Genomic DNA, 17,261 nt, shown 5'->3' on the forward strand with positions numbered 1-17,261 from the left:
TCACCACAATCCCTTTAAGCACTGTGATCATTTTTCCATGACCTTCCTGAAATCGAATCTGACCAAAAGAGAATTTCAATCACGTCTTGTATGGGACTGGGGACTGGGGACTGGCCAATCAATGTCCACTGTTGCTCCTGGACCACAAGTAAGTCCAGTTTTCTTCAGGTATGCTCTTGTTTTCTCATATATCTATGACTCTATGACTCAGAATGCAGCTCTGTCCTGGTCACGCTCCATGTTTCTAAAGATGGATAATGCTGCTGGAATATTAAGTGGAATGGCTAGTGTCTTTCTTAAAGGAACTGTATGTAAGGTATGATTTTAATTTCCATAAACATGACCTAACTCTTTTGCTATAGATTTAAGGTAAACATGTTCAAATCAAATATAGCTTTTAGTGATAACTCTTGTAATGCTGATATATTCTTAGGGTGCACTCACACGAGCCCAGTCAACCTGTGCCCAAGCACGGATAGCCCCTAAAGCTTTGGTATGTTTGTCCAGTATGAGCAGGCATGGCACAGTTCAAACTTTGGCTCAGTTGGAGGACGGCAGGGTTGCTCCTGTACGCGCACACCCACCACTTTACTATATAATCCCTGTGTGTGCGCTGATGCTCTGCTCGAAAACACGCTGAATCTGTGTTTACTTTCAATGAGGACAGTGACAGAGACAGAGACAGACGTTTTGCAGCCTCTCTCCTCACTCATCCACGCTGTTGTTATAAACTCACAGAGAAGCGTGTATCACAGCAGGACTCACATCTGCCTCACCGTTTAATAAATATTTCATGTCGCTGGACGTGGCTCTGCTTGTGCAGGTGTAAGTGCGCGACATAGAACCCACACCAATCATGTCTAAGCACAGCATGCTTCAAAGTCTAAGTGAGTGTGAGTGCGCCCTAAATTACAGAAGCACTGGGTGATGGCCAAGCTGTTTATGTTACAATTTGGTGCTTTATTTCAAGATGAGGATCTAATCAGAAAGCAGAAAGAGCCTCACATGAGACTCTCATTTGGGTTCAATCCCAATCCAATGCTGAAATCTAGTCCAACCTAAAAGGACGCTCCCTTTCCCTGAGAATGCAGGGTACATACAGCTCCTTTAAATAATGAAATAAATATTTGTAATATCATTTTCAGTATATATTTTCTATTGAAAAGATGCTGAAATAATGAAACAAAACTGTATTGAAAATGTAATAATTTTTGCATTATCCAAAACAAACAGCAAGTACATAAATCCCACCAATTTCACCAAGTGTATGAAATAGTAAACAAAAGTGGACTTACTTAATTTGGAAGTAGTTTAGTAGTTTTTATTTTTGACTATTTCTCAGTAAAATAATGTAGAATAAAATATGATGCCAATATTAAATTCAAAGTTTAAACGTCTCTAGTTTTAGTCACACAGGATAGATTCAAGATCAAAAAAAGATCAGGTGGATAAGGTTGAATCTGGGGTCTGACCACTAACCTTCTGGTATGTGGGCAATGCTGTACTACTACCCCTTTCCCACTCAATCAACCCCCTTTAACTTCCTTTTCTGTCTTCAAACCCGCCATCCAGCTACACGACCTCCAAGAATACATTCACCAAAATAGTTCCATCATTTCCACACACTCTGCAGTCCCATATGGGATTTTAGAGCTTTATGATACTGATGACATTTACAAAGACAATATCCATTCACGCCATAAGCCAAATATAAGATTCTTTTTCTCCAAACTTTTCAACGCTATGAAGTCTTATATTATGATGGATGAGCTCTGTTTGAACCTACTTACCCCACGTTATTCTTATGGAACCAGCATCTATCTTTCACCTGTACGCCTGCATGGTCCGCCGTCGTCAATGGAGACTTGGACATTGTCTTTTAAGGTGCATTGTGTAAGTTTTTGGTCAGGGTCCACGTCAAATGCTTGTTTCTATGAATATGTTAGTACTCTGTTTGGAATGTTCCACAATCTCTACCTTACTTTTTATCAATTACAGGTGGTTTTATAGCTCAAAAATACCTACAAAAACAAGCAGTCTGACTGTGAGTTGGGTCGCCTCTCCACAGATCTGACCTGTAACTTGGTCTAGTTTGGTCTCTGTGAAGATAGAAAGGTTTAACACCATACTGTGAAACATTCCAGACAAAGCAGTAACATGTAAATCGAGAAAAGTAAGACCTTCCAGAAGAAAAGTTTCACAATGCACCTTTAATTTTTTTTCTTCTTCTTTCGTCTTACATGATGATGGATGAGCTCTGTTGAACCCACTTACCTCACATTACCACATCTATCTCTCAACTGTACAGCCACGTGGTCCACCGTCGTCAATGGAGACGTGGACATTGTCTGTAAAGGTGCATTGTGTAACTTTTCGGTTGGGGGTCCACGTTGGGGGTTATTACTCTGTTTGGAATGTTCCACGATCTCTACCTTACTTTTATCATTCTGACTGTGAGCTGGGTCGCCTCTCCACAGATATGACCTGTAACTTCATCTAGTTTGGTGAAGATAGAGAGGTTTAGTTCCATACTGTGAAACATTCCAGACAAAGCAGTAACATCTCCATTGAGAAAAGTATTTGGCAGACCTTCCAGAAGAAAAGTTTCACAATGCACCTTTAATTTTTTTTCTTCATTTTCTCTAAACTTTTCAACGCTCTGCAGTCTTACATGATGATGGATGAGCTCTGTTGAACCCACTTACCCCGCATTACCACATCTATCTCTCAACTGTACAGCCGCGTGGTCAGCCGTCGTCAATGGAGACTTGGACATTGTCTTAACCTGCCCAGATTTTTTCTTTCTTCTTTTCTTTCGTTCTTTTTTTTCTGATTTAGGAGGCTCTAATAACCTTTCACAAACGCTCAGGAGAGTGATGTAGAAGCTCCATAGCCTGCACCGGACCCCCATTCATCATCCTGACAGCACCTGACACCGGCGCTAACACCCGCTAACGCTGGCCCCTCCCTCCCGCCCCCCCGCCGGCGTTAGCCCAGCTCTCCCTCCGCTCTACCCTTCACGCGCTCCTCTCCTCTCTCGCACTTTTGCCTCTCTCTATTTCGGAGGTACAGCTCTGTTTACAGTACGGAAAGGTGAAGCGACGGGTGAGGGAAGAACGAACGCAATCTGTTTTCCATCCTTGAGATTTGGAACTTGGGAGTTGCCATAGAAAATCGTTGCTAATTCGTTTTTGTATACTCGACGCAAGATGTAATTTAGGAACACAATTATTATGACTTGGCACAACGGGCAACTTTAATTCAATTTGGGGCAATATTTTTACATTAAATTTCCCTACCAGCAGGATGTTCAATGATGATTCAGTGGTTTATGTTTAAAAGTGCATTGACTAACTTTTCCGGCGGAGGGTACGTCAAATGCTTTTCTCCGTGGCGATGTTGTTGCTTTGTCTGGAATGTTTCACAGTATGGCTTTAAACATTTCTATCATTAGGAGACCAAACCAGACCAAGTTACATGTCAGATCTGTAGAGAGGCGACCCCGCTCACAGTCAGAATGTTGTTTTTCGAGGTATTTTTGAGCTGTAAAAACACCGGTAATTGAATAAGTGTAAGGTAGAGCTGTTTAATGTCATAGTGTGGAACATTCCAGGCAGAGCAACGGCATCGCCATAGAAACAAGCCAAACCAAGATACATGCTTCTATTTCTTTTTTCTCACTCCTCCTATTAGGAAGAAACGATTGAAATTCACTTTGAACCTTCAATCTAAAGTATGGCATAAATCTGATCTGTTGCCATGGAGATAATGTTCCGAAGTATTGTTTTAAACGCGCATTGTGTAACTTTTCCGTCAAATGCTTTTCTCCATGGAAATGTTATTGCTTTGTCTGGAATGTTTCACAGTATTGTATTAAATGGAGACCAAATGACCGAGACCAAAGTTACAGGTCAGATCTGTGGAGAGGCGACTCTGCCCACAGTCAGAATGCCTGTTTTTCTAGGTATTTTTGAGCCATAAAACTTTTTTTTTTTAATAAGTGTAAGGTAGAGCTGTTTAATGTCATACTGTGGAACCTTCCAGGCAGAGCAATGACATCTCCATAGAAACAAGCCAAACCAAAACACGTGACTTTTACTTCCTTACTCTCACTCCTCCTACTGAGGTGAAACAATAAAAAGTATGGCTTAAATCTGATCTGTCTCCATGGAGATAATGTCCCGAAGTATGTTTTTAAAGGTGCATTGTGTAACTTTTCCGCTGGTGGTCCGTTTTTCTCCATGGAGATGTTCTTGCTTTGTCTGGAATGTTTCACAGTTTGGTATTAAACAGAGGCCAAATGACCAAGAGACCAAACCAGACCAAGTTACAGGTCAGATCTGTGGAGTGGTGACTCTGCTCACAGTCAGAATGCCTGTTTCGCTAAGTATTTTTGAGCCATAAAACTATAAAATTGAATAAATGAATAAATGTAAGGTAGAGCAGTTTAATGTCATACTGTGGAACATTCTAGGCAGAGCATTGACGTATCCATAGAAACTAGCAGGTGTCAAACTCTCCAACAGAAAAGTTACACAATGCACAGTTCCAGAAAGTAACACACTGCACCTTTTAAAACTCAAACTCCATTATCAGCGGGCTTGCCTTTCCACAGACCTGACTTGTAACTCCATTCACGTCCATGCGCATAATCGACCTGTTTAGAAATGCATGTATTTGACCATGATGATTTTCTCTCGGAATATTCATTGGGCGGTTGGTATGTGCATCTCGGCGTGGCTAATAATGAGCAAACAAGAAACAACAATTAGCACAGAGCTGTCAATCAAAGTCCCCACACGCACGTTAGCGAGTGTTTAATTGGCCATGAACTGAGCAATTAATGAAGACTTCAACCTCCCGTAGCTATTACGAGAGCACAGATTACAACGAAGAATCCAACTGCCCTCTATATACAATTCAAAAAAGGTCTGTATTTTAGTATTTGTACGGAAAAAATTTGATTCGGGTTTGTAAATTGTATCTTGAAAATTGTGGATAAATGCAAGAAAAATCATAATGAAATTCTAATTTGAATGGACGCAATTAGCAAATCAAAAAGGCTGTAATTTTTTCCACTACACAAAATTTCTGTCTAAAAAAAAAAAGTTAAATCTATAGTGTCCTGTAATGTGATTCAATTTCACAATTTTTATTTTTTCTTGACGCGTACTGAATTTTGAAGAAGACTAAGAAGACTCATTGCGTTTGTGTGTGTTATTTAGTTAGTTAGTTATAATCTACGACACCCGTGGATCATTCTGTTATTCTGTTATAATTTGGACATTTTAAATCACAATATTCATCTAAAACAATATAATAAAATAAACAAGTCAGCTGATTTCCGTGTTAGAAAACTGTGTTGCCCAATGGGAGCTGACATCGCCGTAAACATCATCACAACGAAGAATCAGCCCCTCTTGTAGATAGCTGCTTATCATACTAGAGAGGAGCTTTTTTTTGTCCATTTGTACCAAAATGACTATGTGACGCTGCTGAATCCAACATGTATCGATGATTAAGAAAATAAATTTGGACGAAATAATACCGGCGGTGGTGACGGTGAGATCGGAGCAATGACATCTTGAATACAGGAGGATAAAAATAACTCAAATATGAACGAATCACTCCAAATTCAAGGGAAATTGAGAAGGGAAACAGCTACATTGTGTAACTTTTCAGTTGGGGTCCCTCGTCTGGTTGTTTCTATGGTTATGTCATTGCTCTACCTGGAATGTTCCGCAGTGTGACATTAAACAGCTCTACCATACATTTATTCAGTTACAGGTGGTTTTATAGCTCAAAAATACCTTGAAAAACAACATTCTGGCTGTGAGTGGGGTCGCCTCGCCACAGATCTGACCTATAACTTTGGTTACTTTGGTTTGGTCTCCACTGACATAGAAATCTTTAATGCCATACAGTGAAACATTCCAAACAAAGCAATAACATTCTAGATGGAAAAAGGAATTTGACAGACCTTCCAGTAGAAACGCTACATACCATAATACCATTAAAAAAACGATCATTCTGGCTCTGAGCGGGGTCGCCTCACCACAGATCTGACCTGTAACTTGGTCTGGTTTGGTCTCCGTGAAGATAGAAAGGTTTAATGACATACTGTGAAACACTGACCAAAGTTACAGGTCAGATCTGTGAAGAGGCAACCCCACTCACAGTCAAAATACCAGTTTTTCTAGGTATTTTTGAGCTATAAAACTAGGCAAAGCAATGACATATCCATAGAAACAAGCCGCTAATGGACAGACTCTCCACCAGAAAAGTTACACAATGCGTCTTTAACCGCAATCATGATGCTTGTCAGAAGAAAAACGAATTACGTATTTTTCCCAATCACGTGTCACTTGAAAACTACTGCGTCTGAATGATGGAACAATACAATAATGACTGTGCAGCTAAACCTAATATAACTGTAATTTTCCTTGTCTCCATCTCAATTAAACACTCCAGGGCTATTGAGCGCTGCAGTGTCATCTGAACTCCAGCAATAATGGGTCTCTTTGGGAGTTTGGACACACTCGGTCCAACACTTCCACCATTTTGCCTCCCTCGCCGAACAGCAAATATTTTTCTCTCAAGATCTCTGCTTCTCCAAGATATATTTCCCCCCTCGCTGGCGGCCCCCGTGGGTCTGGAGTTTCATCGCGGTGAGGCTGAGTGGTTTACACCTGGGATGGCGTACCGAGAATGCAGTTAGGGCGCCGAGGAGAGCTACCAGCCTCCAGGCCAGAGAGATCCTGGACCGGCCTTAACTCCTGTCGCCCACACACTTGTATTGTCAATCTGCAGACTTTCCTAGAACTTAGAGAGAAATAGTGGTTAGAAGCAGGTTTAATTTTCATATGTATGCTGTCCTTCCCTTTTGTACGAAGAGAGGAATTCTAGGTAGCCTCAACAGAATCCCAATAAATGCGCAGAAAACTTCACAGTACTTGTAGTTTAAAGGATCAGTCTTCTTTTCTTTGGTTTATTGTGTCTTGTTGTGAAATCAAAACAGAAATGAAACTATATCAGTGCTATACCCATTAAATGTAAGCAAGCATGTTAAAGGTAGTGTAACATAAAATGTATACCTAAACTTTGACAAATGTAACTAATATTGCACAATATATCTGTACATTTTAAAGATGAAATATATATATGAAATAGAATTAATACAAGGTCAGAATAATATGTTGGTCAATGTGCGTAGTGTCAGTGAGTGGATTAGCAACGTTAGTAATTAACAGTCCTTTAAATATTTACAATTTATATTTTTAGTTTTTAGTGCTTTTGATGACTTTGCATAAATCACTTCAAATTTCAAATGTCAAAGGTGCTGTATCTGATTTTTACTGTCTTAAAACCAAAATCTAATTCAATTGATTTTCAGTGGACCAAACATTATGTCTCACTTACCTTACGCATTCTGAGTATCCTAGTTTTTCACCGCAATGAGTTTATAAGATCTTTTCCTGTCACCAACACTCTTGTATTTTCAGTCTCCAGACTTTTCCTAGAATTTAGAAAGAAATAGTAGTTGGTTTACTTTTTTACTTCTGGATTATCAAAATATCGTGATACTAAATTTGGTGTTTGGGGATTTGGTGAGTATTTTTTGGTATCTTTTAGCAATTTTTTCGTGAGCGCACTCCAATTTTGTTAAGCTGCAATGCTGTTGCTAATCCTTGGCTAATACTGATCCTCTACGGTGTCCTTTTTAGTCGGTAGGTTACCTTACCTCAAATTTCAAATGTCAAAGGTGCGTTACCAGATTTTTTTGTCTCAAAACTTGAAACACAGATCTCTTTACTTTGAAAACGGTTTGCAGTGGTCCAAAGTTATTCCTCACTTATTTTATGCATTCAGAGCATCCTACTTATTCACCGAGATGATTTTGTAAACGCTTTTCACAACTCTCAGAAACCAAAGCAAAGTTTTGCCGTGACAGTAAAGCTAACAACAACTACTAGCATGCTAACTCACACTTTCTTATTATTGGACAATAAAATGCTTACTAATTAGATCCAGACAAAACGCAGCAGACTTATTTTGACCTCAAGAGCTGTTTATGTTTGTAGTGGGGCTGTTACCGCTAGCTGCTAACTAGCTACTTAGCATTCTGCTCAGCTGTTGCTAATTTTCACGACACGATAAGCAGGGTAGCACCAGTAATCAAACTGAATGGAAATTTTAATTCACCTGACACTAGTGGCGGCTCTAGAGTATAGAAGCTTTTTTTTTCATGAATGTAAAATCACAATTGCCAAAACTGAGGAAAAAAATAATTAAAAAATTAAAACTATTATTATTATTATTAATAATAATAATAATTAACAACAATAATAATAATAATAATAATAATAATAATAATAATAATAATAATAATAATAATGCATTAATTAATAAATAAATAAATTAAATAATAATATAAATTCAAATTCAATAAAATGCTAGTGTCAACCATGAAACAGCTAGCTAGTTTTTGACTAAAATTTCCTAGTATTTCAATTAAAACTTTGTATATATTTTTTTCAAATAACTGTTGTAAAAGCTACGGTCAAAACTAAACATCTCACAAGAAGAACTAAGTGGTCCCAGACTGCACTGCCCCTAGTGGTTGCTTTCCCCCCAGTAGCCGTTCCTGTGTACACCATTAGCTTGCGAAAGGTGTGCCCCCACATCACTGCGCGCTACAACTAGCTCGCTAAAGCGTCCCCGGAGACAGAGAAATCAGTGGAATATTTCTGAGAAGACCGAGATGACATAAACAAGCGTATATGTTTAGTTTGTTGTATTGTTATTGTTTGTTTGCGAGCGTGTCGATCATTAGCGGCGCCGGGGGCTACGCGGGTTAGCTGGTCAGCGCGGATCCAAGCGCATTATCAAAAACTATAGATGAAAGAAAGGGGAAATCAACAGCCATCATACCAGCGTTATGTTAGGGTTTGCTATCTTGGAAAACAACTAACATGGATACGTCCTATAATTGGTAATCCATCATTAAATTCTAAATGGAATGTTTCACAGTATGGCATTAAACCTTTCTAACTTCATGGAGACCAAACCAGACCAAGTTACAGGTCAGATCTGCGGAAAGGCGACCCCGCTCAGTCAGAATGCCTGTTTTTCTAGGTATTTTTGAACTATAAAAACACTAAAATTAAGTGTAAGGTAGAGTTGTTTATAGGGATGTAACAATAACCGAAATATCGTGACATCGTATTGTCAAAGTTCTCACAATAATATCGTGGACCATCACAATATATTGAATTACAAGTCTCTTTGCTTTAATGAAGAGTTATGGTGCAGCAATAGCTAAAAAAAAAAAAAAGACAGAGGGAACCACATAGACCATGATACTTTGCTCTGTTTCAGTGCAGACTACATGAAGAAATAACAGTTCTAAACACTTTTAAGTCTTAGTTCTTTGGATTAAGTCTTGTCAAGGCATTTTATTATATATATACATATTTTTATTGTTGTATTATTGGATATTGTTACATCCCTAATCGAGAGAGTCCCCTCCGTATCGTGAGCTTTCCCACGATATCGCAATAAATATCGTACCGTGAGGTTCATACCATGATGATATCATATCGTGAGACTTGGATATTGTCACACCAGTAGCTGTTGAATACTTTAAAATACTGTGGAATATTCCAGGTGGGGCAATGACGTGTCCGTAAAAACAAGCAGGTGTCGGATCCTCCACCACAAAAGTTACACAATGCAACTTTAACTGCAGTTTTTTTAAGTAGCTTTCTATAATTTCCTCAACAAACGACACAATCTCTGCATAAAAACTGCTAACCCTGTGCAAACATGTTCTAAAACGTGATTCTTGTATTAGTTTTATGTCAGTTTATATTTCATATTTATAACAGAACCTTATACCGGTATAATCTGAGAGTTTGCTATCTTGGAAAACAGCTAAGATGGATTGTTCTTATACAGTATATTGCCTGGTCTTCCATCACTACAACCATTTTTACAGCATAGATTCATTTGCATATTTTAAGCAGCTATTGGACCTTTTGACCTTTTACGCCCTCTGTTGGCACGTTTTTGTGATTTGCTATCCATACGCATGCATTAGCAGTTCAAAGCGAGTTTAAAATTCTGGAATAGTGCATTAAACAAAACATTAAAAAGATGTTATTATTTCAGCTAGAACTTTCCACAGGATGATATTAACCAGTGATTTTTCTATTTATACAATTACAAGTGTTTTTATTGCTCAAAAATACCTAATTTAGTGGTTACCTGCTTGCTTCCATGGTGATTAGCAAATTTTATGCGAGTTTGTAGAACATTCCAAGCAAAATAACATCTTCAAGAAGAATAGAAAGCTTCAGACCTTCCGTACTAACTCCTTTATACTGTATTATACAAGTTTTTCTGTACTTTATTTTATAATTATCCTGAAATACAACATTTTAACCATGCTAACTCCTTTATACTATATGATACAAGTTTTTCTTCTTGATATAGAAAGATATGTTCTGAAATACAACTTTTTTACAAGCCCACGCAGTTCTTTAGTTACTCGGTTATATGTCTTGGTCACGGCTGCTGCCACATCAGTCGATTACAGGTGATTTTATTGCTCAAAAATATCTAGTTTAGTGGTGACCTGCTTGTACATTGACATTGACATTGGCAAATTTTTAGCAAATTTTTCGTCAATTTGTAGAACATTCCAAGCAAAATAACATCTTCAAGATGAAAAAAAAGCTTCTGACCTTCCGTACTAACTCCTTTATACTGTATTATACAAGTTTTCTATGTTGATATAGAGAGATATGTTCTGAAATACAACTTTTTAACCATGCTAACTCCTTTCAATTTAAATTCAAAAAAGTTTACGGTCAATTCACACAAAACATACAAAGAATTGAAATTGTGTTTCTCACTCCTAAGAATATAAATAAATAATAATAAATGGAAAAGTCCAAGTGTTCTTTGGGGAGCTTTATACTATATTTTACAATTTTTTCCTTGTTTATATAAATTTGTCACCGCTGCTATCACATCAGTCATTTACAGGTGTTTTTATTGCCCAAAAATACCTAGTTTTGTGGTGACCTTCTTGTCACCATGGAGATTAGTTACCTTCCGCCTAAATACTTACATAGGCCCCATCCACACTAGTACATATTCAAATTGTTTTTGTTGCGGATGCAGTGTTTGTCCACACTTATCCAAAGAAAATGGTTCCAGACACGGAACAATCTGTTGTAGCCAGCTCCCACGAATTCGTTTGAGATCCGGGACTGTGTGGACGCCTGAAAACGCTGATACGCTGATGTAGGTCTGTGCGCCTCGAAGTAATTCATCGCCAAAACGCTAAGAGGCTAGAATATGTCCATTCGTATAAACGGTCTATGTGTACAACCTGCAGATATACAATCTCACAAAAGTTTAATATGAACCATCTCCAAGGCGATAGAACCATTAGCAAAACACCCCTCTATCACAGAAAGAACACATATAATCCACTGAGTCATGTCCTTTAGTCCGACAGAAGCTGAACCGCATCAGCGCACAAGAGCGAGCTGTTTTTTGAGCGCTCAGTTTATGCAAATTAGCCATGTGATTTTAAGTTTTGTTCGTGTGTAAAACGTAAACAAACATGCTCAAAGCTGTGTGGAAAGGAAAGGCTTGCTGCCACAGAAACAACGTGTCTGGACGCAGATAATTTCGATACGGTGATACGGCAATACAGTGATTCGTTTCAGTGTAAACATAGCCATAGAAGCCTACCCCTTTAGCTTGATTTGACTTGCTAACTTAAACACCCTAACTCCTTTTTAACTCCTTTCTATCTCCTAGTTTTTCTTTGTTGCTATAGAGAGCAATGTTCTGAAATATAACTTTTTTACGACCCCACGCAGTTGTTTAGTCACTCATTTATATCTCTTGGTCACAGCTGCTGCCACATCAGCCCTCATCATTAGCGTGTTTGCGATGACACCGCTCGGGCTAATTGAAGCTGCCAGATTGCCTGTGTAGTAGTTTGGTCTTAACACGTCCCCAGTGTAGCATGTTCCGCGCTATGCTAATCTGCCCGCCGCACTGTCGCACGACTCAGGTACAAAAAAGCAGGTTGTGTTATGCGCGCTATGCTAGCGGGAGAGTGGGTGAGACTTTTCCCCAGACGTGCATTGGGTCCTTGCATTATACACGGGCGTGCTCTCGGCTGGTGTCACGGTTATTGCTTCGTACATCAGCAAACTGGCAGCGGTCCATTGTCAGTATGGGACCACAACAGCAAGTTTGCAAGTTTTCTAGAACTTGCTAGCACGACTATCTTATGTGATGAAGGTCCTGTCTGTGCTGGATGAAGTACTCAGTTTTGTTACGTAATGAAGTACAGATACATGGGCAAACAGTTACTCAACAGTGTCATGTGAAAAAATACACTTAGAGTAAAACTAGCAGTAGGCTTTTAATTATTTTGTACTTTTTGAGTGCCTCAGTTTTTTCGGCTTTGTATTTGAGACTGGTCCTACACTGAAGAGCACTGAAAGAACAATTCTGCACAATTTCTGTATATCCAAGTACCACTCCTGCCCCACCCAAACTATTGAAGTACCGCTTTAAAAATGTACTTAAAGCGTAAATATTTTAGAACAATTAAAGCATCAAATAGAGTGATTTTGATCAAATCTTTGGTTGATTTTAAGGGATTTAAGGGATTGTGTTATTTTTAGCTGCTTTTTGTGTTTTTGTGCATTTGGTTTGCTCAAAGTTGGGACATTAACTCAAATTAAATGGTCTCAAATTATAAAGAAAAGTACTTTCATACTTTTCAGTCCAGATCTAAAATATAGTAGAGTAGAAAATAGTGAAGTAGAAGTAAAAAGTATCTGTACTGTACTGTAAAATTTACATGTACAGATACCTAAATAAAGTATTGCACTTTTACTTTTGTACTTTGTTACTTTCCACCACTGGGTCCTATGTTACGCAAAATTTACTCTTGTGAGCTTTAAGTCATGTTAGAATGTTGTTATCTCATCAAAAACATATCTGGAGTTGTGTTTTGTTTCATTCACGCACATTCTGTCTACCTCTCCAAAGCTCAAAATGCTATGTTCCACCGTGATGTCGCAAAGCTGTAGGTTTCAAGTCAACAGCTACATTCTTTTCCTTTAATTCAGTACAGATTGGCAATTCCAGATCTGAAATCGTCCAGATGATTCTAGTGAAGGTGTATGGAGTTTAAAAACACAGTGCAGGACTTCCTGTATTACCACATGACATCACAAGATGGAACAGAGTGTGTGTTCTGTTTGAGAGAAGAACTCAGTCTAAATACGCAGGGTTTGTGAGTTAAACTTGTGTGAATGAAACAAAATACAACACCAGCAACGTTTCTGACACCATCACAGAGATCAGAAAATAGCGTAATTTAGACCCTTTAACTCTCAGTAGAAGTTCACCTCTTGGTCAGTCCATTTCCTTATTTTCTAGTGTACTGGAGAAATAATAACGCTATAGGAATTCAAAATAGTTGGCACACTGTCAGTATGAGACGACGACAGCAAGTTCGCAAGTTTTATTATAACTCGCTTGCCCGACTATCTTCTGTGATGACTATCAGTAGAAGTTCACCTCGTGGTCAATCCATTTCCTTATTTTTTAGTGTACAGGAGCAATAATAACGCCATAGGAATTCAAAACAGTGTGTGGAATAGCAAAACGCAATCTTCCAAAAGTTTGCTTAAAGTTGTTTTCTCATTTAAAAGTTAGGCTAAAGAAATTCATGCAATTTCAGCTGTTTGCAGAAGCACAAAAACTACTTATGGGAATTGAGATTAATTTGCGGAATAGTGAAATGTAATTTGTCTTTTACAAATGGTTACGTTTTTTCTTCTCGAAAATTGAAACTGGAAATTCATAAACAGCGTTTCCTGAGTTTTCAGAGATGAAGGTAGACATTCGTAAAGAAAAAAAGATTATAAAACAACAATGAGACCGGCGACACTTAGATAAATAACCAGAAGCTAAAGCTGTAAACTAATTATGATGATATGTATTTTTTGAGCTGATACAATATCCAATATTTGCCTGCTGTTGTCGTCCACAACAGATATTTGCAGATACCAACATTAACCCACTGCCAAATAGGGATGTAACAAGATCAAAATCCTTCTATGTGACATTTTTGGTTAGATATTTATTGTGATGTTTTGTGGAGGCTAACAAAATTGTGAAAAATGTCCTTTTAAAAGCCTTGAAAAGCCTTTGGTACTGTTATAAAATGACAAATTAAGGTTGTAAAGTGCTTAATAACAGTTATTTCTTCATGTAGTCTGCTCTGACAACAACAAAGGATCATGGTCTATGTAGTTCCCTTTGGATTTTAGCTACTGATGCACCAAGACAAGGCAAGGCAAGTTTATTTGTACAGTACAGTTCACACACAAAGTAATTCAAAGTGCTTTAATAAGAATAAGAAAGACATTCACATCACAAAGAAAGACATAAAACCTCTGATTTTGTTGTGAGACTTTTGACGATACAATAGACGATATTTGGGTTATTGTTACATTCCTACTGCAAAACTTACAAATGTATCTTAAAGTGAGACTAAACTCTGTCCACAACCAGATTTCAAATAAAGCTGTGAAACTGGGAAGTGCCTGTGGACTAAAAAAAAAAAAAACTGAGATTGGGAGGAGAGACTTGGTTTGAAGGTATTAGAACAGTGTGATTGGTATCAACAGATATCCGCACTCCAAACTGTACTCCTGTAACTCCCTGTAGTCGAGCGTTTGTAATCAGAAACCCCAACCTTCAATCAGGGCAGTCTTTTGTGATGTCACCAACTACTGGAAATAGCAACACACAGTTAGAAGTAAACTTTTTTGACCAGAAAGCTCAAATTTGTCCTCACTAAAGTTACCAAACAAACACTAAGAACAGTAGATAACACTATTAAAACAACATATTCGCACTTTAGTAGTGAAAAAAAGACAGACTTAGTGTTTAGTTTTACTCTAGGTCGAAGTAAAGATAATAAATTCAAGGTGCGCTGTGTAACATTTTTAGTGAAAGGTTTGCCATTTGTTTGTCTCTATGGAAATGTTATTGCTTTGTCTAGAATGTCCCATAGTATAGATTAAACCGATCTATCAGGTTGCATTTTCCGATTTTTATGGTTTTTGCTTTTATTTTGATTTTACTGGTTTTATTGTTTAAGGACTGGTGTCTGGACTAGCAATTTACCTTTTTGTTGTCTTTATTTTATGATCTCTGTGCAGCACTTTGGAAACTGTTTTGTTTGTAAAAATGTGTTAAAGAAATGAAAGTGGATTTGGATTTGGACATTCAGATCTGTGGAGAGGTAGTCAGGCTGATGCCACCTAGTGTCTCCGCTCAATTTCATTTCTCTCCAGCGACTAGGTCAGGAATCAGAATACACTAGACGGTTCGTAAAAACCCTGGAAGTGCAAGTTCGGGCACCAGCCAATCAGTGAAGAGCCATATATTCTGTGTTTAAAGCCGGAACAAAGAGAATGTTTGGTGAATTTTATCAAGAGGAAAGACGTTATTGCCCTTCTTCCTATGGGATTCGGGAAAAGCTCAATATACCAGTTAGCCCCATCACGACCAAATAGCAGCGATTGGTTACATAAAAAAGTACCTGCTTACCATTGAGTGAACAAATTCTAACGCTGTGAGGTCAGACGGTTTCTACGAAGTGAAACCGGCTGATGGATCAGGCTAGTGGAGAGGCGCTCCTATTCACCGATGGAATTATTGTATTTTTGAGCAACAAAAACACTCTTAATGAATAAATGCTAGATGGATATGTTTAATGTCATACCATGGAACATTCCAGAGAAAGCAATAACACCTCCATGGAGACGAGCAGGAAGTGGACCCTCCAAAAGTTCCGTAGTGCACATTTAACTTTTCACTTTTGTAAAAAACTAAATGTATTTATCTGGGATCGATCATGTGCCAAATCTGATTTACTGTGGATAAACTGGGAATAATACAAGGCACACGCAGACTGGGATGGTTAAGAATATCGGAATCGAACATCAGCAGTACCCTTATCGAAAAAACTATCAATATCGGCCAATACTGACAATGGAACAGACATATTGCCCAGCTCTAGAGTAAAGTGCATGTTTATGTGACTCAATGGTAGAGCCTTTTAGCCTTCTAAGTCCTATGTTCCTCTTTGTGTTGCAGAAGGAGATTCCGTTGGAGAAGTCTTCGCCGGTGATTGCCAACCAGCCCGTGTCCATCAACCTGTCCCTGGAATCCCTGAACATGCTGAACCAGAGCCCCCCCATCAGCCTGTACTCGGACTCCACTCTCAGAGACACTGGGGACTGCTGCCGAGTGGACAAGCCCTGCTCCAAACCCGGGCCGGACCAGGCCGGATCTTTCGCCGACTCCCTCTACGACAGCTTCTCCTCCTGCACCAGCCAAGGGTCCAACGAAGTCTAGCCTGCGCCGATGGGTTGCGTTCATGAGTCATCATAAAATTCTAGAATCCCTGTAGTTTGAAATCGATCTGGTCAGAAAGCGATGTTGGAGTTTGCTGTGTAACGGTCTGATTGCAGATTTGTTGACCTGGCTTTGTATCTCTGTAATTACCGGGACTATCCGCATGAAACAAAAACAGGTACAAAGATCAACGTCTTTTCTATCAATCTATATAAACAAAAGTGAAATCATTTTTTGTCTGAGAAAGTGGTGCCAATCCTCAACTCTGAAGGTGACGCCAACAGAATAATACGGCAGGTTTGGGGACCCAATCTCCAACAAATAACGATAAGGTTTGATATTTATGGATCAGAAATTTTGATATTTCTTTCAAAAACATTAAATCTTCCAAAGAGTTACTCACGTTCTTGTCCAACATTTGAGATTAAGACAACTTCAAATACTAAAACGTGAACGCAACCTATTTCTGGACTCTGAAATCAGGCTAACTCCTTGATACTTCAAACTTCGTCTTTGGATGTTTGCGATTATTTTTCAACAAGTTTGGCCTGGACTTTGCGTATTCAGTTCTGAGCATGCAGTTTTATGCTTTGCTAGACCTCCAATGGATTAAAAAAAAAACACGAGACACGAAGCACTTATCGAAGCTAGAGGAACCGACTTGCAACTTCAAAAACCAAACCAGGACTTCCGAAACCCTTGTCAAGTCTCGATTGCTGCGAATCCTACCATTGCACTGTTGTTGTATAAAGTTTGTAAAAAGTGAGCAGTGACTATGGCGGAATCTC

At 38.6% G+C, this 17,261-nt stretch overlaps 1 protein-coding gene across 1 annotated transcript in view; it reads left to right on the forward strand.

Moving 5' to 3' along the window:
- LOC110153232 (nck-associated protein 5) overlaps positions 1–16,761 on the forward strand; it is a 377,547-nt gene extending 360,786 nt beyond the window's left edge. Inside the window, 1 exon segment of the mRNA XM_055165715.1 lies at positions 16,213–16,761. Coding sequence (XP_055021690.1) covers positions 16,213–16,473 — 261 coding nt within the window. The 3' untranslated portion in view covers positions 16,474–16,761.
- Positions 16,762–17,261: the final 500 nt, after the last annotated feature.

This window comes from Boleophthalmus pectinirostris, unplaced genomic scaffold, assembly GCF_026225935.1.
Source record: "Boleophthalmus pectinirostris isolate CB_2022bp ecotype Guang Dong unplaced genomic scaffold, ASM2622593v1 HiC_scaffold_11, whole genome shotgun sequence".
Taxonomy (NCBI): domain Eukaryota; kingdom Metazoa; phylum Chordata; class Actinopteri; order Gobiiformes; family Gobiidae; genus Boleophthalmus; species Boleophthalmus pectinirostris.